Source organism: Stegastes partitus, unplaced genomic scaffold (assembly GCF_000690725.1).
Source record: "Stegastes partitus isolate 25-593 unplaced genomic scaffold, Stegastes_partitus-1.0.2 Scaffold651, whole genome shotgun sequence".
Taxonomy (NCBI): Eukaryota; Metazoa; Chordata; class Actinopteri; family Pomacentridae; genus Stegastes; species Stegastes partitus.
The window spans coordinates 194157-217155 of NW_007578382.1; the positions used below are offsets into that span (position 1 = coordinate 194157).

The 22999-nt window shown below is 41.0% G+C and overlaps 2 protein-coding genes across 3 annotated transcripts in view; one reads left to right on the forward strand and one right to left on the reverse strand.

The window, feature by feature from the left end:
• rai14 (retinoic acid induced 14) overlaps positions 1 to 4042 on the reverse strand; it is a 42625-nt gene extending 38583 nt beyond the window's left edge. For both annotated transcript variants that reach the window (XM_008290002.1, XM_008290001.1), the window contains exons 1-2: positions 3802 to 4042; positions 2425 to 2506 (exon numbers count right to left, since the gene is read on the reverse strand). In XM_008290002.1, the coding sequence (XP_008288224.1) occupies positions 2425 to 2460 (36 nt within the window). In that variant the 5' untranslated portion in view covers positions 2461 to 2506; positions 3802 to 4042. The remainder of the gene's footprint in view (positions 1 to 2424; positions 2507 to 3801) is intronic.
• A 5456-nt stretch (positions 4043 to 9498) lies between these two features.
• scarb2c (scavenger receptor class B, member 2c) overlaps positions 9499 to 22999 on the forward strand; it is a 16109-nt gene continuing 2608 nt past the window's right edge. Inside the window, exons 1-11 of the mRNA XM_008290004.1 lie at positions 9499 to 9666; positions 11171 to 11328; positions 14280 to 14424; positions 15864 to 16055; positions 16268 to 16359; positions 16919 to 17038; positions 17958 to 18136; positions 18248 to 18366; positions 20262 to 20335; positions 21661 to 21712; positions 22751 to 22903. Of these exons, the coding sequence (XP_008288226.1) occupies positions 9544 to 9666; positions 11171 to 11328; positions 14280 to 14424; positions 15864 to 16055; positions 16268 to 16359; positions 16919 to 17038; positions 17958 to 18136; positions 18248 to 18366; positions 20262 to 20335; positions 21661 to 21712; positions 22751 to 22903 (1407 nt within the window). The 5' untranslated portion in view covers positions 9499 to 9543. The remainder of the gene's footprint in view (positions 9667 to 11170; positions 11329 to 14279; positions 14425 to 15863; positions 16056 to 16267; positions 16360 to 16918; positions 17039 to 17957; positions 18137 to 18247; positions 18367 to 20261; positions 20336 to 21660; positions 21713 to 22750; positions 22904 to 22999) is intronic.

Sequence of the window (22999 nt, forward strand, 5' to 3'; positions counted from 1 at the left end):
GTTTCTGTTATTTTGGGTTTTTTTTTTTTTTTTTAAATGTGGGGGCTGGTTTTAGGGGGAAACATTCCTGGGTAATCTGTCACTGACACACAGAGCCTAAAATAGAGCCAAAGAGATATTTTCATTCTATTACGGTTGTTCAGGGTTTCTATAAAAAGCGGTGGAATGACTATTGGCTTGGATAAACATGTTGGTCTGTGAAGCTTTTTTTTTTTTTTTTTACTGCATATCTTAATAATGACCATTAATTTTAATTACTAAGCACTGCCAGTGTTAAACCCAGGTTTACACTGCATAAAGAATTATTGTGTACTTCCCTGTAAGTGCCTTGTTTTTATATACTGTCTAAAGAGTCTCAAAGAGAAAGATTACATCCTGCATGTAAGACTATAGTCGGCTACATGCAGTTCACTGAACTTTTATCGGTATGCAGCAAGACAGAAACACGCTGTTATTTGATTATAGTAAAATCAATGCAAACAGCCTGACATACATACACTGAGAGTATTGTATTGACTTGGATGATGAGCAGCTTGTCCAGAGAACATGAAATACAAGGAAATACACATGCTTTTGCAGCCAGATCAGATGTAAAATTATGTAACACTCTGCAGAAAATAGAGTCCAAGAAGGAGAACTGGTTTCAGTAGTTTGTCTCTGACTAATACAGCTCAATAGTGCAGTCTGTTCCAAAATGCATCATATCAATGCACAGATATAAAGATGGGGATTTATTACATAAAACAAGAGATACAAGGAGCAATTAGCCAAGCAATCAATGAGCGACAATGAATGTATGTGGGTGGGAGGTCTGCAAAGGCATGCATGACGGCAAATGGCATCAGTTGTGTTTCTAAGCAACATTCACATCCACTGCTCTTCCCTTTCTTCTCTCATGCCGCCTACGACTGGCTATTTCAGTGAGGAAAGGCATTTCACTCCAGAAGCATCTCAAACATTTTACAACTGCTGCTGCTGCTGCTACAGTACAGGTTTTGACCAGAAAACACCAAATAAAGGTGAGCCAGAAGCAGGAACTATTTGACCTTTGAGCCCAATGCCGGACTCGACATTTTCTAGAACAATGGACACCATTGTGCTCTCCGACATAGCTGACTAAATTTGCAATAATTTACTAATTTTAGGCAGTGGGACCATGTTAGACACATGGCAGGCTGTCAAAAAGGAAATCAAACACGAAGAATAAAATAACATTTTCCCAATTTCTTATATTTGCACCTGGATTGAATATGAATAATTATAACTTTGTGAATAACTGTATTGCTTTCCTAGATGTTCTACAGGTGGCTCTCAAAGGGTTTGATTTGCTTTCCACTAGCAGACGTCTAGCTCCCTACACAGTAATCCAAGCTCAAGTTATGCCCTGCAGTATGTTGTGGGTATAATTGAATAAAAGCAGGGATGTACTCCGCCTAATTCTTCCTCTGCGGGACAGTCTCTCCGTCTCTCTCTCTCTCAGCGGAGCATGCCATTTAACCGGAGCTCACCATCCTGTCCCACCACACACTCTTAATCTCATGGAAACTGTGTACATAAACCCAGCGTCTCATTTAGTGGGCATTCTTCGCTGCATTCGTCTCTACTTCTGACACGCCCTCCTTCGCCTAAAAATTGTCTCATTCATCCAGCAACCCTTCAGACTTTTCCTGTCTGGCGTTTGGCTCTGTGTCATTAGGGTCACCGTGACAACAGATGAGTCAGACACTGTGGAGACGCCTCACTTCCTGTGAGTGTAGAGCATCACAGACTGTGACCAAATGAATGACTGAACCACCATAAAGAAATTCATCCCTGAAGACTGATTCATAGTTTGCAGGATGAAGACTTCATCTGGGGCAGTGTAGACTCAGACCATCTCAAGGCATCTCTAGTCTTTGTGGGGTTAATTAAAAAGAATTCACATTACACTGTACAGCCACTTTCCAAAGTGACTCAGAGTATAGTTTCTCTGCTGTCTGTCTATATAAAAGTCTGTGTCACATCGCTAACACCGGGGATAATAGCTCCTCAATGTCATGACCTCGTCTTTAGGTCCTAAATTTCTCACGACACGCACAATAAGAGCTGACAAGTTGTCATGTGAAACTGAGCATGGTTTACTTTTTTTTCTTGTTACGAGAGCACAGAGGAAGCTCTGGCGCACATCATCATTAGGCCCTATTTGTTTTATTTTTCTAACCTATTTATTTTTTCTTGAACAAATCTCAAAATATCAACAAGCCAGAGGGTGCTGTTGACCCCGAGAGCGAAGAATTTCTGCCATAAATCATGCCGGACTGCTCGCGCCATACATACACAGACAGTGACTCAGCCGTGCGGACGTACACATGTGCACACACACACGGTCAGTTACATGCAATACACACAATTTACATAGTCGTGAACACATGTTGTAGTACTTACATCAGTTTTTCTAAACTTGGCTTTGAGGCTCTTCATGTTCAGTCTGATCCATGCAGTCACTCACTCAACTGCTCAGTCAAGGCTGTGGAGGGGGGAAAAAAAAAAAACCCAGATGTTTAAACTTAGCCTCAGTGATGTTAGCTCCCATTTCAGATGCTATTTACTGTCGCTGAAGACTAAACTACTTGACTTACGAAGTATTTTTGTATCGTTAAATCCGCTGTCCGACTGTCAATATGAGCTGTGTGCACCAGCAGTGATTTACAGCGACAGCCAATCAACGGTTTCCTTTACAAAAGCTAAATGAAATGTGGAGTTCTACACTTGAGCCGAGCCAACGCTGAATCACTTTTACGTTTAACTATGACGCGTTAACTAATGAGTAGTTGTGGGAATAGACTTGTCAAATGCGATTCTGATTTAACCCTGTTTCGGAGAATAGTATCTGGCTTTGTATTGTTTCCTACAAGGATGTTATAAATCACCACAGAACCCTTGGGGATGTCTGGAGACTTTTGCACCCCGACTGCCTCAAACAATTTCCAGTTCCAGTCCTTGTTGGTGATTTAACCCCAAAATATCCTTTGGAGCATTCCAGCCAAAATTAGGCTACTCACTTACTTCATTATTATTTTTGCCAGGGTCCTCTGTGTCTACTTGTATTTCAACCGAGAGCACCGTGTGAGCAATTCGAGACCCTGTGCAATGATTACTGGCAGCACCGATCTGGAGGAATAACATTTTACAATGCGTGCATTTGTGAGGAATTTGCAGACACAGAGCACAAGTTAGATTTTCGGATCCCATTGTGTGCAGCTTTGTGTGGGAAGTGTATTAGATGAGGTGTACTGTAGGTGGGTGCAGAATGAACAGCCATGTCTGTGGCAGCCATTCACACTCATATCCATTTGTCTACCACAGTCACAAAGCAAAGCCTGATTAGATTAGACCAGCAGCCCAGAAATTACACAAATCTGTACACACACAAAAAATCAAGACGGGGTAACAGAGTTTGAGCATGTCTTTGTGGATGTCAGAGGCTCATTTAGGAAACTTTACCCCCCATTGTCAAACTTCTATTAATGCCCTCAAGCAGCTCAGAGGTTGCTGTTTCCAGTGGTTGCATGTTTGCATACTGCTCGTGGAGAGTTTTGCATGAACACAACGAGCAAACACGCGTGAAACTATCAAATGTAGGCATCACTGTCCAACAAACAGGAATATCAGATGTGTAGCTGCGCCGTTGGGACAGCACAGGAGCCGAGCTGGTTTCATTCACTCACAAACAGTTAGTTTAAAGGCATCCTGGCATCATTACAACCAAAAAAAAAAAAAAAAAAAAAACTTACAAGATGTGAAATTCCCGGACAGACTTACCCCCGGTGGTGTGTTTCCCAGGACGAGGACACATAAAAGAGACACAACCGCTCTTTTTGTTGTTGTTGTTGTTAGCTTCTTTCGCCCCCCCAAAAAATTAAAAAATTAAAAACTGATTAGCTCAAGTGAGAGGACAGCGAAGCCGGGAGGAGGGGTAAAGGAGAGGAAAAACAGCGCGGCACGGCTCGTCTCGGCCCCGCGTACATTAAAAGTTGAGCCGTTCACGGACTCCTGCTCGTCTCTGGCTCGAGACTCCGCTCAACGGCTGCTGCTGCCCGGTTTGGGCGAGTGACGTCACTCCGCCCGTGCTCTCGTGACCGCGGCGAGCGAAACAGCCCTCTGGCGCGCGCTATTGTGCCCCCCATTCATGTTGTGGTTTTTTAAAGGGGCAGTTCCCACAAAAAAAAAATACCCCCACTCCACACGGGCACCACACAGGACGGCAGAACATAGGTGAAGCTGTAAATAAATAATAATAATACTTTTTTAAAAATTGTGAAATTGTTTTTCATTCAAAAAGGTTAGGTCCAGTTAAAATAAATAAATAAAGTCAAATTATTTTAAAAATTCCTAAGGTCGATTAAAAATTTTTTTTAAAAAAGATTCACAATACAGAAATAACCAACTTCTAAAAAAAAATATTCATTTAAGCGCTCAAAACTTGCTTCCTTTACCAGAAATTACTGCATCAATGTGGCCGGTCAAGCACAGTAATATCATAGTCCACTAACCAATCGGTAGTAGTTTTGGCACAGTGGAAGTCCTGCTGGAAAATCCATAAAGCCTGTCAGCTGATGGAAGCATGAGGCGCTCTTAAAATCTCCTGGTGTACAGCCGGGTTGACTTTGGACTTGGTGAAACACAGTGGACCAGCAACATAAAGGAGGACACAGGTGCAGCTCAAAAAATAAGAATACTGTAAAAAGGTTCATCTTTTTTTTGTAATTTAATTTTAACAGGTACATTTTTATATATTCTGGTTTAAACCTGTGTCTTAGAATCCTTGTTGAAAGCCAGACAGGCCTTGTATTGTTCTAGCCTATCTGACTTTGTATTGTTTTCTGCAAGGATGTTATAAATCACCTCAGAACCCTTGGGGATGTCTGGAGACTGTGTTTTTGCACCCTGAACTGCCTCAAACAATTTCCAGTTTTTCATGCTTGAAATGACCTTGTTGGTGATTCAACCCCAAAATATCCTTTACAGCATTCCGGCTAAAATGAGGCTACTATTATTTCCAGGGTCCTCTACTTGTATTTCAACCGAGAGCACCATGAAAGCAATTTAAGAATGAGTACTGGCAGCCCGATCTAAAGAAATGTGTGCATTCATAAAGATTTTGCAGGCACAAAGCATAAGACATAAAACATTTCCCACAAAACCTCACTCACACATTCCACAATGCCACAAGATAAAACACAGACACAGCTCAAAAAAATAGAAAACCTTGAAAAAGTTAATTTTATTTCAAAAAGGTAAACCTTCATAAATTCTATATTCACTACACATACAGTGAAACATTCAAGCCTGTTTTTTCATTCTGAAGATTGCTGCTTAAAGCTCATTAAAGCCAGCATCTCAAATTATTAAAACATTTCCTAAGATCAATCAAAAAAAGGGAATTACAAAAGCATGTTCATTATACACTCAGTACTTAGTTGAGGCTGCTTTACTAAAATGACTGCATCATTGTGGTGTGACGTGGAGGCCATCAGCCTGTGGCACTGCTGAGGTGTTACTGAAGCCCAGGTTGCTTTCATAGCAGCCTTCAGCTCGTCCGTATTTTTGGGTCAGGTGTTTCTCATCTTCGTCTTGACAATGCCCCATCTGGTGTTGGTCAGGTGAGCTGGCTGGCCAGTCAAGCACAGTAATATCATAGTCAGTGAACCACAATCTCCTGGTAGATGATTGGCTGATGTTTGGACTTGATAAAACCCAGTAGACCAACAGCAGCAGATGACATGGTGCCCTAAGTCATCCAGACTGGGGAAACTTGGACTTCAAACAACTTGGATTTTGTGTGTCTCTGCTCTTCGTCCAGACTTTAGGACCTTGATTTCCAAATTCCATGCAAAATGTACCTTCATCTGAAAAGTCTTGAACAAGTGAGCAACAGTCTTTTTCTCCTTATCCCAGGTCAAACACCTCTGAAGTTGTCTCTGGTTCAAGAGTGGCTTTATATTAGGCAGTTGTAACTCCATTTCTGAAGATGTCTGTTCTTGGTTGCTCTTGATGACACCAGCCTCAAGCTCTCCCAAGTCCCTTTTAGAACATTTTTGACCAGACCCCTTGCACTCTTGTAACCCTCCACCCTCAGAACTGGCACGTTGGTGATATGTTTTCATGCCGCAAAGTACTGGTACAGCCATAAACGTTACTTTTTTAAAGATAATATTGTTTTGTTTTGATTGAAACAGTCCGAGACGCAATAATTGTGATAAGATTAGATAAACAGTTGTAGTATTGCAGTAATTCAGCCATGCATGCTCAAAGTGGATACAGAAAGTCTCACCCGGCTAGATGACAGGATTCGTTCCTTATGATTGTTACATATGAAACCCTGGAAGTCCGAATCTGTGTTTTAGAAACGATCATCTGTACGCTGCGGCTTCCAGGTGGAAATGCTCAACTATAGCGTGAACAGCATATAGATGTGGTAAAACTTAACAGAGGGGGTGTTTTTCCCGATACAATGACAAACATCACAAACACATTTCAGTATACTGCAGTCTGGTACAACAACACCAGTTACAGCCTCATTATCTAGGTGCTTAGTGAGTGAGTAATGTACTTTTCCAATGTACGTTATTGGCTTTCATCAGATTATAGGTCTATCTAATAAAGTGACTAAGCGGTGTATGTTTACTGAACGGGCTAGTCCAGCGATCTCTCACACAGGTGGTGCACTTTGAAGGGTCAAATCAATGCAGTAAGGGTTGAGATATCCTGCTATAGGGTGGTCAAACTCCAAAAATCTGAATCCTTCATTTCCCACAATGCATCTCAGACTTGGCAAAGTTCCACAGAAAACAACAACTGAGTGTTTGTTATCTTCAGTAGTCTACTCCCTGTGTCACCTGGTCTTCATGTGTATCGCCTCTTAAGTTGTGAAACTCTGCTTGTCAAACAAGTCATGTTGATGTTATGGGCTCATTTCGCAACAGCCTGCAATGAAACATTATTAATGCAAGTAAGAACGTGTCTGAGCGACAACATCGTAATGCTGAAACCAGTTGGTAAGATGAGATAATGTATCACAGGGCACGTCACCGTCTCTGCGTCACACCAAAACCACTGATTCAGGGCGAGTGTTCTGATTTTTGTGTTTAATTTTCAAATTATGACAAAATTATTGGTGAAATCAACCGTTTTCATAATTTATACACAGTCTGCGGTGGTCCATTCCAAACATTCTGACAGATTTCTAAATATTTACTCGAGAAATATGAGCTGTGTCTTTTAAATAATGTAATTTGGGAATTTCTGCGTAAACAATCTGCAAAATGAGCAAGTGACACAGATGGTTGCTCAAAGGTTGGTTTGCTTAGCCGAGGTGTGGCCTCTTTTGTATTAAATTTTGACTCAACAAGTACTCTAGATTCCAATTTATGGGCAACAAAGAATGTGGGCAGTGGTGTCTCGGTAAATGTCAAGACAGCGACATCTAGTGGACAGGCTGTTTACTGTTGTTGCCGTTTAGATAGAATAATGCAATCAACATGAAGTATTTGTACAGGTAACACAAGGAAACACACAAATCACAAAAACATGCAGGTAACCTAAATAGAACAAGTTTTCAGCATGTGGAGCCCCAGTATGCACACATCAGTTAAGAATCGCTTGAACAGTAAACAGACCTGATATTTGGTGAATAAATTATTCAAGGCAATTATGTTCCTGACGCAAGAGGATTTTTTTATAGTTGAAAAGTATATATTTACTGTAGGATAGAATGAGAAACATTAAAACACAGAGAGAGAGGTAAGGGTACCTTGAAGCACAAACCCTAGACAGCATTGGATTTACCTACTAGGGTCTGTGGGCCTCCAAGGATTTCCTGTCTGTGGTAAATTGGTAATCGTCATTACAACGATAGACAAGAGGCAATATCACAAGTCCCACACGAAAGGCCTTTTAATTATTCTGCCTAAGGGGTGCATATTGTCCAGAAAGTGGCATTTAATTAAATTAACAAAATCAGTATAGTTCCTTTGGGGCCTATTTTGCTGGTTTGGGTTGAAATGAAAGTCAAAAAAATGTGTAAAATCTACTTTATAAAAGCATTTGCTTTGATGAAAATGTGTTCAGTGTAAAACTCCTAATGCCTGTGTGTAACTTCTCATGAAGTGACTCTACACCAGCTCTTTCAATAGTATGTTTTTTGTCATCTTGTGTACATACTTACTTTATTACTTAATTATTGTTATTTCCTTGTACTTTCTTTTCTATATATTTTTTTTTGGATGCAGCTGTAACATGTAAATTTAAATTCAATGAAAATAATTCTATTCTATAACATTGCAACATAATAATATAATAAAAATAGCAATAACTTTATTTATAAAGCACTTTTAAGAACAAGGGTTTATAAACTGCTTTGACAGACACCGCAAAAGCAGAATAAACAGGAGGCAACACAATAATTAGGATAAAGTTAAAACAAAAATAAAACATATCACTTTTAATAAAATAAAATAAATAAAACCTTGATGAAGTCACTGATTTCCAGTCTTACTATTAATTATGTCAATGTGGCTAATTAGTTTAATATTAAGGTTAGAACCTTACAGTATTGCATAAAATAAAAATGTACAAGACCAAATCGAATATTAATTTTAAGACCCCACATCTGGCCTTGAGAGGTGCAGGCTGTCCCGCCTGTCCTCCTATAGCGAGGTTTACGTGAGGTGAAGAATCTATAGAAGTTACAGATCTGCTACAAGCACTACATTTACCTCAGGAGGTCAGTCAGGATTCAATATATTCTCTAAAACTCTAAATAAGGTTTTCCTTCACACTTTTGTTACATAATTAAATAGACTATGTGCTCTAATTTTGGTGAATAGTTTCCATGTTCTCACACTTATATGCATTTTGCAGTGTAAACACAAATTTAATATCGGTAATATCGGTTATGGGCGATATCAGAAATCTTAATATCGGGTATCGGCCAGAGATTTTAATATCGTGCATCACTAATTGTTGTTGTTAAATTTTTACTCTTGATACACTTATCTTTAAGTCCAAAATTGCACCACAAATAATGATTTTTATCAGTTTAATCCTAGACACCTTAAAATAAATCCTGTCATACGGTTTTATGTGGATGGTTAGTTGCTTATATTTGACACAAAAAGCTTCATAAAATGATTTAACGGAGGTTTTATCGCTGATGTCACTCTAACGTGATTAAAAACAAAGAGTGTTTACCCTCAAGATGGACACCCGCCCTGCATGGTGGCTTTAGCGAACGGATAACGTGGAAGAAAAACGCCTATTTTCCCACTATCCAGGGCATTACTACATTTCGTACAGCTTGCATTAATCGTCTATTTTCAATATACCACCGCAGCCTTGTTGTCACGGCTGAACGCTTTAGGAAGCCGCCGACTGTCTCAGAAAGCGCAATTGGTTTCGGATCACTATTTCACTCCGGATGTGTGTCTTCGCTCCGTCGGGCGAGTTCCTGGGTCATCACAACAACAACAGCTCAGTCAGTGTCGCTGTCACTGGAGCCTCATCATGCCTCTGAAAACCTGCTGCATTTACACCACCGGAGTGTTTTCTCTGTTATTGCTGATCCTCGGCATTTCGTTGGTTTTATCCACCGTGTTCCCACATTTCCTACAGACGACAGTTGAAGAGGTAAGCATCTTATTTAGCGTTTCATCACAACCTCAGACATTTTGGGTGGAGGCTAATGCTAAAGCTAGCTTGACTTGGCAAAACAGCAAATAGTCAGTTTGGTGTTTCGTTGCTAATTTTGTGTATGAGAACTGCTAGCTGGATAGTTTGTTAGCTCTTGGGGTTACTTTTCAGGCTGTTATTGAGGGCTGTAGTGTCTGTTCCTGATGTTGTAACCTGCTTCTGGAGCTACGTGCGTTTTATCAGCCACAATTGTGCGAAAAGCTGATTATCGTCCAGTTTCTCTGTCTGCTGTTATCTGGGTCAAACAGTCGAGTAACGTGGACATACACTCAGCTGTAAATCTGTGGTGATAGCAAAGGTTTATCTCTGTAAAACTTATCTAACTAACAGATTAATGTGACCAAAAAATGTTTGGTGGTTTATAATGTAATCAGGCATGCCATTTATAGGGAGTTTTATGCTTTAGTTTATGATGTTTAAGCTGTATTTGTTAATCAGATGTCCTTGTTTATGTTTGGAAACTAGACTCTAGTTAACATATCTGTATATTTATATACAAAACAATTATCTCTTCATCTTTATTGCATGGATGAACTCTCATGATTGAAATCAGTCATGGTTAGTCGTGCATTATTAACATTTTAGTCCCAATTTTAGCAAGTAGGAGTCTGCGTTATACGAGTTGAACTGGTCAAGCCAGTAAAAAGAACTGGATTGGTTCTAACCTTTGACCCAGAGGAGGTAAGATAATTTGGTGACATAAAACTAACTGCTCCTGCAATCAGGTTTTTGGCAGACTATCACTATTTTTTAAGCTGCCAGTGCTTTTTTTTATGTCAGTTAACTTAAAAATAATGCATCTAAATGCCACAAGCCTTTGTACGACGACCAGAAACCAAAAAAAATGGAGCTTATCATGATTCCTGTTGGTATAATTTCACTATTTACCTTCACAAGATTGTTCCTTCTGCCCTGGGGTGTCCTGACCCAGAGCTCCAGACTGTGACCAACCTTTTTATTGACAGTGTGCCAGTTGATGATCATTTGGTTGTTTTGTTGTCGCTTTAACCGGCACAGGCAGCTACCGTGTTAAGTGGTGGAACGTATACCTGCTGAGGCGTAAAACAAGCCATTGAGTTGATGTGCATTCCTCAACCAACAAAGAGAGGTCTATCTCGGACACACCTTATAATCAGAGCACAGGTGAAGGCAGGAAGATACTGAGCCTCAGCTAGCCAATTGCAATGGCTAATGCAGTAGTAGGGCTGCAAAATTTAAAAAAAAAAGAATTACAATCATGGGTTTAGCTTCTAACCACTGTGTGAAAACGATCAGCTGCGGTCAGGAGCCCCGTCCTGACTGCACTGTTCTGCTTTATTGTTGATTTCATCACTTGCAGCCGACTCATGCCGTCAGTCATATGACATGCGACAGCTTATCGTCAGCAGATTGCTCCTCTGAAGTCACACGTTTTTAACCCACTGCCCTTTGTCCCCCATAGGAAATAGTTTTAAAAAATGGCACGGAGGCGTTCGAGGCCTGGGAAGATCCGCCTGCGCCTATCTACATGCAGTTTTACTTCTTCAATCTGACCAATCCTCTGGAGGTGTTGGACGGCGACAGGCCGGCTGTGGTGGAGATTGGACCGTATACATACAGGTGAGAGAGAAAAAAATAGGATGTAGGATTTTTGTTTCCCCATTTATCTCCCAAACTGTGAGCATCATACATCGACAACGTTTACTTAGGAAGTCCAAGTGAGTAAAACAGTTTAAAAATTGAAATCCTCTAGCACACAGTTCCAACACTGTTTTTGAAATGAGCACAACGTTTTTTGACTTAAAAAGCCAGAACCAGCACATACAAATGTCAAAGTATCCATCAACCTGAGAATGTGCCAAGAAACTGAGTATTACATAAACTAAAGCACAAATAAAGAAATGGTGGAAATATATGAACAGTCTTCATAGAACAGGGTAGAAGAGGTTTAAACCAGATGTGTCTGTTGTACATGGAGGATGATAAATAATGTGATGCATTTGTTGGTAGGAGTTGACTCCTAGATAGAGGAAGCCGACCTAAAAGGCGACAAGGGAGACGGGGTACAATAGTAAAGGGAACTTTATTAGGGGCAGGAGTGAGGACACTGAGGAAGCAGGAGGGGGAAGTGCAGGCACACGCAGGTCTTTGTGAGGGAGGTGAAGGGGAGAGGGTCATCCAGGGAGTCCGTCCGGGCGCTCCAGTGAGGGAAATCTGTGCTCCGGGGATATGGTGCTCATGAAGAGTGAATCCGTAGTGTGGGACCGTAGGGCTGCCGCTGACTCGTGAAGGCTGGGCTGGAGGAGACGTCAGGCTGAGAAGCCTCTGAAGGGAATGACGAGAGGTGAGGGTTAGCACGAGGCAAACAAACAAAGCACGAGGCAGACAAACAAAGCACGAGGCAAACAAACAAAGCACGAGAACTCGAGATTGCTATTGTGGTCAATGTACCTCTCAGGGGGGAGTTAATCATCTGGCCCTGAAACACGGGGAGAAGCCGGCTTAAAAGCAGCGCTGACTGCCGAGGAGGGACAGGGGCGGTGGAGAACGAGCAAGCCTTTTCTCAGCCATGGCCTCGCCCAGCCTGAAACAACAATCAAAACACAGCAGCCAAGCAAACACAGGAAGTAATTCAATAAAATAAGAGTTTCCAAAACCTCGAACCCCAACATTTGTACTCCTATGAATTAATTTCTCTGTGTGTATCCGCTGAAGATGTCAAGTTAGGTTGAAGAACTGCAGCAGCAAGAATAACCACATTTAGTTTATAGAAGCAGAATCGCTGTCGTGTTTGAAAAACCCTCAGACTGATAAAGGCAGCAAAGGTACCACATTCAGACCGAATATTTCTTTTCTTTTTCTTATGCCAGGCTTTCACCCACCCCATGTGTCTCTGTCATAACTCAATTATGGTTTCCTCTGAAATGACAACGATGGATTCCAGAGACCGATGCAGAGAGATATAAATGCAATCCTGTGTCTGACTCGCTTGTTTTTCTCTCCACTCTCTCAACTCACAGGCACAATAGTTTGGGAAGTAAGGCTTGCGTCACTGAGATATCTATATTTTTCTGCCAAAAAAGCAATTTATTGTCTTCCGTCAGCATATTTGTGCCTTACAGTGACCCTGTGATTCATTTACTCACTTACACTGAAGTACATGTTCTCTTGTAAACCCTGCTTTGGTGGATGTCTTTGCATGCAGACAATGATTTTCTTTTCTTTTTTTTTTTTTTACACCAAATGAAATTCTTTAAAGAAATCAAATGTTGAACTCACTGAATCGGTAAAACAGTAGCTGCTTGAGGACATTCATGTGGAGTTGTTAAGAAATATCCACTATTGCTCAGGTTTCTCACATAAACTTTCACATTTATATGTTTCAAGTTACAAGGACGTGACGATTGATTGTGTGGAACAGAAAGAGACATTTTACTGGCGTCGTTTTTTCTGGATGTTGCTGTTCGTATTACAGAAGCCAACTGCACAGATATGGGGTTTTCAAGCATCACATACAAAAAATAGTCAAAAAGAAGGAAAATACCTCAACATGTGCAGTCTGAGGTGCAGATAAAGTCACTAAATGTGAGGTTCCTGACTACGTGAAGGACTGTACATCAAGGTAGTCCTGTCCTAATTTCAAGTATTGTTTAGTGCTAATACAACATAGTGTGGACGATTGCACATACAAATGAGTGTCAAGTGTTTTGCCCAACTGCGCTGTGCCCCACACTTGAAAGGGCTGTATGCGAAGTATGCAGCTCGAATTTACTCAGACAGGCCTTCAAGTCTCTTTCAATTCTTTATTGAGGTCAGTTTTGGCTTCAGTCAGACATCAGTCAGGTAAAAAACCTTCAAAACACACCAAGAAAATATACACATTATTTACAGTGAAAATCCTAAAAGTCTTACCACCAATACAATTAATTACAAGTATACAGTGATTTAATTTAACCAACTAACCTCCACCCATCAATAACCATTTTATTGATTCATTTAGTTAGTTAGTTAGTTAGTTAGTTAGCCTAAAAATCTAACCAATGCCACATACACATATTGCACCTTTAATATATAATTTCAGTTGCTTGTGCATACACACCATATTTGCGTTTCTGTCTTAGCTTTAAACACACAAATACAAACCCACATTTCCAAGAATATGTATCCCCGCATCAATTTACACAAACCCCGCCAATATGACAGACCTCAGTGCAAACATTTCAATGTCCACGCACGCAACCAGACATGAGCAAAGTTCACAGCACGCTGCAATCCCGCGTGCAAACTCTGTAGCGGCTTAACGAAACAGCCCTCAAATAGAAGTCGCATCTTACCGGCTGCCTCTTCAAAGTTTCCTTGTGGGTACCGGAGTCCGCGCAGTCAGTGGTAAAACGAGCGTCTCACATCCTCATCACTCACCCAGCCGGCTGCTGCTTATGAGCCTAATGAGAGATTGATACTGTTTGTAAAAAAACAGAGCCATAACATGATCCTGAACAACCCTGTATTTGGCTGCAGCTGTGAAACAAAGCACTTGATGTCATGCTTAAATATCATGTGTTTCTACACAGAGAGTACCGGCCCATGGAGCAAGTGGTCTTCCATGATAACGGCACCAAAGTAACAGCTGTCAACACTAAAACCTACATATTCCAGCGCAACATGTCCCGAGGTCCAGAGAGCGACCTCATCAGGACCGTTAACGTCCCCGCCATGGTGAGTGAAAGGAATCCACAAAGTGCTGTAAGATAATCTACTGTTGAGTCACAGTCATGGTATTCTCAAGAGTTATTTTTACAGCAACATACAAATGAAGAAGGTTTGTGTTTGATGTTCAATGCTTCACAAATTTGACCACCACCCAATGAAAGGTTTATGCCACAGCTGCCCTAAATTGGCGTTGGTAATTACCAAAGTCATGTTTTTGTGAGGGCTGCTGTGAGGTGGCGCAGTTGGTTAGCACTGTTGCCTCGCAGCAAGAAGGTCGCCGGTTCGCATCCCGGTGGGGGGCATCTGTCTGCATGGAGTTTGTATGTTCTCTCCGGGTTCTCCAGCTTCCTCCCACACAGTCCAAACACATGTTGAGGTTCATTTGTGATTCTAAATTGTCCGTAGGTGTGAATGTGAGTGTGCTTGGTTGTCTGTCTCTAAGTGTGGCCCTGTGATAGACTGGCGACCTGTCCAGGTGAACCTGCCTTCACCCTGAGTCAGCTGGGATAGGCTCCAGCCCCCCCGTGACCCTAGTGAGGATTAAGCGGTGTATAGATGATGGATAGATGGATGTTTCTGGAATGGTTAATACACCAGTATGGAGAAGCTCTTTAACCGAAGTGATATTTCTAATGCTAAAATAGAATTATTATTGTTATCCATGAATTTTACAAGAAAAAAAAAGGAAAAATAGTAAAGCACATTATTACTTCTTGATTAAGATGCCAAGTCTAGTTATTTACAAGCATTCCTGAACAAACAAACAAAAAGTTTTAGTGGTTGAATGTCATGCTTGATTAATTTCTGACTTCTCAGAGAAGTCCAGTGAGCTCACCGAAAATGAAATGAAAATAGAAATGTTAATGGCAATCATGATTTTGATTTGGCTCACCTAGATGAAGATGATCGACTGTGATGCTGATGTTTGAAATGTGTCCTCTGCTTATAGGAAACAGCAAATTAAATAAAATAATTTGGGTATATCTTATATTAGGACTCAAAGTAGTTTTTAAAATAATTTCTGTTTTTTTTTTTTTCCACTAACCTCTGAGTTGCTGTGCTGACACATGAAGCTTTTTATTTCATTTGTATTTAGCCTCCAGGAGATGCACAGAATTAAATAAAATAATAATTTACATGAGCAGGAATGTGACACGACATGGGAGTGAAAGCAGCGTTCTGTTTATTTAAACATGTTTTATTGAATGTGCTGTACCACACACAATAAAGATTAAATGTGTCCTTTGACTTCTGCTTTTAGTCTGACAGTATGTTGTAACGTGCTACCGTCATGTGAACCGCACTTCAGGTTTTTTATACGTTACTTCAGTAAATGATTTGTCCTATTACCTGGTCTTCTTTGTGGAACTTATGTAAGCTGGGACCTTACACAATCAATTGTTCTTAACGACATCTCTTTTTTTTTCCTTTTCTCTCCTGGTTAGACGGTGATGGAGAGATTCAAGGACTCGACTATAGTGGCCAATCTGATCTCCGCCTACATGAAATCCACGGGGGAGGGCCTGTTCACCACCCGCACAGTGGGAGAGCTGCTGTGGGGGTACGAAGACGGCCTGCTTAAAGCCCTCAAAACGATACACCCCGACCTGGATGATGTTTTCGGACTCTTCTACAAGGTCTCGTTTAAGCATATCAATATGTAATCGCATACTTTGTGCAGACAGTGATTGTTCACATTCATAAATGATATAAAATAAATCATATAAATGCATACGTAGTACCTAAAATCCCATAAAAGTATCAGATTGATCGTGTACAGTCTCGTGGGATTTTGCGTTTCTAGAGTGAGAGCAGTTTATTGATGTGTTTGTTTGTCTTTTAACCACAGAGCAACGCTTCAAATGATGGAGAGTACGTGTTCTTCACTGGCCAGCAGAACTACAAAGACTTTGCCAGAGTCGACACGTGGAACGGTAAAAGGTAAAGTGATGGAATTATCTCTCGCTTTTCAATCCGATCAAAGAGAATTATTGATCCTGGGCAGTGTGAATGAATGGGTAGAAGGTGATCGTATCAGTGTCACACACAGGAACATCAAAGGTTCGTTCCATCTGTTTGATCAGCTTGAGGGAGCTCAGTGTGGGTTTCTAGTGTCAGATAACGCTTGATATGACGCTGATCCTTTGCCAGATTATGTGATGATTAATGTAATTATTTACATTCGTTAGTTGGTTGGTTGAAGCAACGAACTCACTCTTTTGTGGCAAAGAAAAGCACTCCAACACGATCTAAAAGCCAAACCAGTGTTAATCCTCTTTGTTAGACTTACAGGCTTTCTTCTATCTGTTGTCTTATCCGACACTTTAATTTTTTTTAAGAAAAGCTTGTTTTGCCCTCCTGCATCTGCCAAAAACCAGCAAATGTGGTTACCAGCGTTTAACCCAAGCTGACAAACATAAACTAACACGCATGACGCAAACTGAAATATGATGGTGTTATAAAAATGTCACCATATTAAAATGTTTGTTCATGCCTGCAGCTCTTTGGACTGGTGGACGTCTGATGAGTGCAACATGATTAATGGAACCAACGGAGCATCTTTCCATCCAGTCATCACCAAGAACGAGGTGCTCTACATGTTCTCCTCTGACCTGTGCAGGTGAGTCCAGGAGAAAGGCGCTTCATAAATGTGTCTGGAGATGTGTCTTGGAAAGCCCTAAACTATTTTATACGTTTATGTTACTTGTATTTGTCCACGTCTTGTGGATGCAGGGTCTTTCGGAGGCACAAAAACGGAGATGAATTTGCATTTTAGGATTTATTTAAGGCGCATGTTTTTCTTGATTGTAGAAATTAGACATTTAAACAACCACATAGGCTTAAGGGGCAGTTTAAGCTAATGCTGATTAGTATCATTACTAATCTTTATTCCTGTTAATGAGAAATTGTCATTATTTTACACTTGTAACGCCTTTCATGTAACTTAGTTGTTTACGATGTACATGCAAGCATAAAATTCCTCTTATGCCGACACTTGCAGGTTATTTATAAGTAATTTCATTTAACTTTTGTGTCCCTTTGTTGACTCTTTATACAACCTCTCTGGTATCATTCCTCTGGCTTGTGCTTGTCAGTGAAATGGCTCCCCCCTCAGTCCCGCTAAGCCTTTTTCTTGGCATTCTCCAGATTTAGATATTGGATTAGGGAAACCAATTTAGCCTGGCTGGTTGTATGGCCGGTTGAATGAGGCCACTGTTACCTTAAGACGAGCTTAGTAGTACTTGAAAAAGCAAACATCCACCCTCTTTGACTGCAGATAGAATCAGAAAGCACAGCATATGCAGGTCAGGTACCTGCTGACCGAGGCTTTTAGAAGCCTAACAATCGAGGTTTATGAGGCAGTAACGCGTCGACACAGCCTTGCAAATAGTTTTGTGCCACTTAGGTTTTCAGTAAATCAGCTTACCGCTGAGCTTGTGTATGAAATCAATGCAAACCTTCCCTCTTTGTTACACTTTGAGCTTTACAGAATTATTTAGGTCTCCACCGATTAACCGGCATGTGACTCTGTTTCCAAGGTCTCTGTATGGTCTGTACGAGACCGAGGTGAGTGTGAAGGGCATCCCCGGGTATCGATTCAGTCCCCCCAGCGAGGTGTTTGCCAACTCCACAGTGAACCCAGCCAACGCTGGCTTCTGTGTGCCTGCTGGTAACTGCCTGGGCTCCGGCGTGCTGAACGTCAGCGTGTGTAAACAAGGTGGGAAATGTACTAAACCATTGTAACAAGCAAATGTTCTTGGCTCCTCACTCGGCCCGCCTTTGTCTGAATCTGCTCTGTTTCCATAATGTGGATCTTTTGTGTGTTTAGGAGCTCCCATCATAATGTCTTCACCACACTTCTACCAGGCAGATGAGAAATTTGTGAAGGATGTGTTTGGCATGAGGCCTAAGAAAGAGCAGCACCAGACGGTCATCGATATCAATCCGGTAAGAATCACAACATCCATCCATTGTCTATACACCGTTTATCCTCACTGGGGTCACGAGTCTATCCCAGCCGACTCAGGGTGAAGGCAGGGGACACTCTGAACAGGTCGCCAGTCTATCGCAGGGCTACAATCACAACATACATGCTCAAATTTTGTGCACATTGTGTTGTTGTGAACCCACTTACACCCTTCTATTGTTTATATGATAGTGTTAGTTAGTGGTTTTGAACACCTGTAGGAACAACCTCTCACCACTAGATGGCGAACTATCTCAGCTTTGTGGCTGCTCGCCGATGGTCATCCGGGAAGCAGCTTTTATTCGAGGCGGTGGTTAAAAATTAAAGCAGAGGTACATGGTACGGAACTGTCGCGAAAGATAAGCGTTTACAGCTCTTATCACGAGTTATACTGCATTAATTTTGTTGAGCTTGCAGTCGATCCTTGATAAAGGGACACAGACGGCGAAAACACTTTGAGGAGCACACTGTGTGCTGTTGAGGCGAGGGAGAGTAACGCTGCAGGTATAGACTATTGTTGTAGAAAGAGGAAACAAATACTGAGACATATCTCATGATGCGTCATGTCCCTCTGTGCAATTTCAGTAGTCAGTTTTGTTTTGTGGTCTTCTGTGCCAGTGGGGGTGCTTTGCTTCACCTGTTTGACAAATTCAGAACAGAGATATTGCTTACAACTACATTACAGAAATTATAGTGAAAGTGATTGTTTAATTACTCATAAATCAGGGCAGATGTCCCAGTAGTTGTAAAAAGATGAGCTCACTCACGGTTCATGACCTTTGATAAAAGACGCGTGGCCACTTTCTTCTCTGGTGCTTCGAATTCTGCACAAAGACACAAACTGTGCAACAACAAATCGGGTGAAGTCTAAATATAAGACAGACGTCTGAGTCTTTGAGTCGGTCTCTTTCTTTGAAGCTGGGCGGAGCTTGCTTCGTATCAAAACTATTTATTCACTTAGTATTTTTTTGTGCAGTGTATTTTTAGAATACTGCAGTGTTGTAATTTAGAATATATTATCTTTTAGTTGTCAGATGAGCAAAATGAGACATGGATTGCGATGATGGAAATCCAGCCTGGAACTCTGACATACTTTTTCATTTCACACTAATCCGCAAACACTTTATCTTCAGCTGCATGTAAAACAGTGGCATCGAAAGTTCAAGAGGAGCCTTTGAACCCGGTGAACAAGCTACTGTTTTGTCAGTTTATCCTCCTTAATATACTGTAATCTTAACTCTGCCACTGCGTGAGATTATTGGGACCGATCAAAGTCCTTTCACTTCTCTCGTAACCTCAGGGTTGTGGTGCCCTGAACGGCTTCGGCACTCTCCGGAGATGTGCTTATTTTTCCTACGGTAACGATGCACGCAGACGCACGCCTGCTGTGAGCCGAACGAGGATACACCGAAGATGCTGTGAATACTTGTTAGTCGTCAGTTAAGTTCCTACAAAGTGCAGTGCGAGGATGTTGTGTCGTTGTGTTTTGGGTTCCTCTGCCTCTTCACAGACTGACACAACGATGCTGAGATTAGGCCTCCAGGGTCCTTCTTCTAGCTGAAGTTAGCGCTTCATGACGCTAGCTGTATATTTGAAGTTGTTGTCATGCCGCAGAAAGATTTTGGGACAGATCAGACGCCTCCCCGATGGTGTTATGTAATGGAGAGGAATCTACACATCTAAAGGCGTTTGAGCAGCGGGTTGGTGTGTTCGCTCTTAAATCAGTCAAAAATCCTGGAAAATGTTGGCGCCATAAAGCGCTTCGTGTCAGGATAATGTGTGGTGCTGAATATTTAACCATATGATAATTAAATGTTCCTTCATCAGGAGTGGCCGCCAGGTGTGAGTTTCTCATGTGTTTCTTTCTGTTTCACAGCTGACAGGATTCGTCCTTCAAGCGGCCAAGCGGCTCCAGGTTAATGTATATGTGGAGAAAATTCCCACCTTCAGGTAACCGGCTCGTCGCCTTCATCAGTGTCTTGTTGCTCCCTGCCAGCTGAAATAGTGCTCAGTACGACTGCCCATGTCTGGGGAGGGTTGCCAGTAAGATAACATCAAAGCAAATAATGCCATCATCATCACTTTGAGTGGACTTTTGGACAGTCCTGGCTAACTTGTTATACATCTACCTGGCATCTAAAGCAACAAACAGCGAGATAATCTGGGGTCCAGACACACAAATGCTTTTACACACACAAGCCGATATAAAATAATAGATGCTGCGTTAGAGTGTCGGCTTCAATTTGAGTAGGTTTATGTAAATATGGAAACTGTGTGAAAATACAGCCCTTTAAATACACAGCGCCTCAAATTTAGGAGCTTAAAAGTAGATGGAAAGACAAATAAAATGTGAATATTTCAGTTTTTGCTGGAAGTCCTTTGGAGTCTGGTGTTTATTTTTCAACCTGAAACGCTCTTTGGCTGCTCTCATTGGTCGTATGTTTTAGATCGTTGTCCTGCTGAATGAGTAGTCATGGGGTTTAAAGCTTTTGGATGAATCTGAGCAGACAGTATGCTCCTGTACTTCCATTTTTTTTAGCTACATACATCATCCAGCCTGAACAGAAGCACCAGCATGAATGACAGATGAGGTGATCCTCAGCAGTTCCTTTTGTTTTTTTCTCGTGGCATCGTTTTCCTAGAAGCTGACTTTAGTTTTATCAGTCCGTAGAGCTTTAATCCAAAACTCTGCTGGTTTCTTTATGTATATTTTTGCAAACTGCTGCTTTTCTGATACTCGCCAATCGAATTCTCTATTCGTGAAATCTCTGCTTGATTGTTAAAAAGTAAACGTGTTAATTCTTTACTTGCTATGAAGCCACAAACAGGGTTTTATTCAGTATGCAGAGGATTCACCTGATCATCCACTCCTTCAGTTCTTTCTGATAGGATTCTTTCTCACAACTTCTTTATGCCTCTTATTGACCAAAAATCTCCTTCCCAATCCAAATAGAAACTCTCATCTCTCCATCAGCCAGGTTTTGGCTCTTTTACAGTCGGAGTGTTAACAGGGCGCACGCAGCTGTTTTCATTCTTACATAAGCCTCCTCTGAAGCTGAGACATGACACTCTGAGACAGAAAACACTTCTAGATCGTGCACGCTATCAAGCTTTATGTGCACTACATTTCGACACACTGAGCGTCATGATTTTGTCTTCAAATACATAATTTGGTGTCTGAATGTGTCTTTTCTGTTTATTTATGAGCTCATTGGAGCATGCGTAGAAGTCTGTGTTTGCAGGAAAAACAATGAGTCGGTTTATTTTTCTTCCAGTCAAACGGGAAACGTGAGGACGGTGGTCTTCCCGGTGGTTTATCTCAACGAGGTACAACAGCACACATCATGCTTTCACCGTGTTTGTTTCAGGCATTCACACACGAAGCGCTGGTTTACATGCAGACCGTGAATCAGCAATCCAAATTTATGCCACTTTCAAAGGGCAAAGATTTGTGTTGACCTTGTTGTGTCTATCTGACGCAATATACGACTTTGTGTCACTCGTTCATCTCGTGGCAGAATCCCGTCATTCACGCATTACACTAATTGTCCCACATTGAAATAGATTTTATAATAACAATGAAATTTTTAGCTTTTGGAGTTGATTGGATCAGGCAGTGATACTTTTAGCCTGTTTGTTTAGTTATAGATTGCTTCTTTTTTCCCCCAATACGCTTAAATTTGCCTTTTAAAAATAACATTATTGTTAACTTTAGCTTGGAACTGATTTAATCTCATAAGATGTGGAAATAAAACTAACAACTTAACTTGTTTACATGGAGAGAAAAGGCTCTTACAATTAGAATTAAGTGAAATTTAACCACCTCTGAGTATTTACTATCTTTCCACAAAACTTAGGAAATGTAGAAGCTGAGATTTGTTTAGTTTTTTAGTTGGGTTTACAGAGTCTGGTAGAAAATTCAAGTGTTTGAAGTTTAACGCTGGTGTTTTTTCTGGTTCATGTGACTGACAGAATGTAAGCGGACAGACGAGAGCGCTGATGTTTCAGTTTGAATTATTATTTTTTTTAATTTAGTGGTAAATTTTAATTTGTAAGTTTTACAATTGACTTCAAGTCAACTTCTGGAAATATCAAACAAGGGAAATCCAGCCACGTACATTCAGATGCTTTTCATCGCACTGATATAAATTCAGTAGCAGTTAGAAATGTGAGAATAAGCAGTTAAAGTTTTAAAAGAAGGTCTTCAGCTGCTCGTAAAACATTTTCAGCCTCATTTGCTTTCATAAACTTGGAAAATTAAATGAAGTTATAATACATTTATATTTTACTCTAATAAACTATTTGGCATGTATTCTTTGGTAATTGGTTGATGATGTCGTCTTTTTTTTCTCACCGTGTTGTCAGAGCGTTGTCATTGACGACGCATCAGCCGAGAAGCTGCACAAGATTGTTGCCGTGAAGAACGTTGTGGAAAACGTTCCCTTCATGTTCATCGGTTTAGGAATCCTTCTGGGATTAGTCTTCATGTTCCTGATGTGTCGACACAAGGTGCCAGAGGTGAGTGAACACGAATGAGTTGTTGACGTCATTAGAGATGTGATGAAGAAATTCATTCTCTTTTATTTTGATGGTCACCGACCCTCGATTCCACCC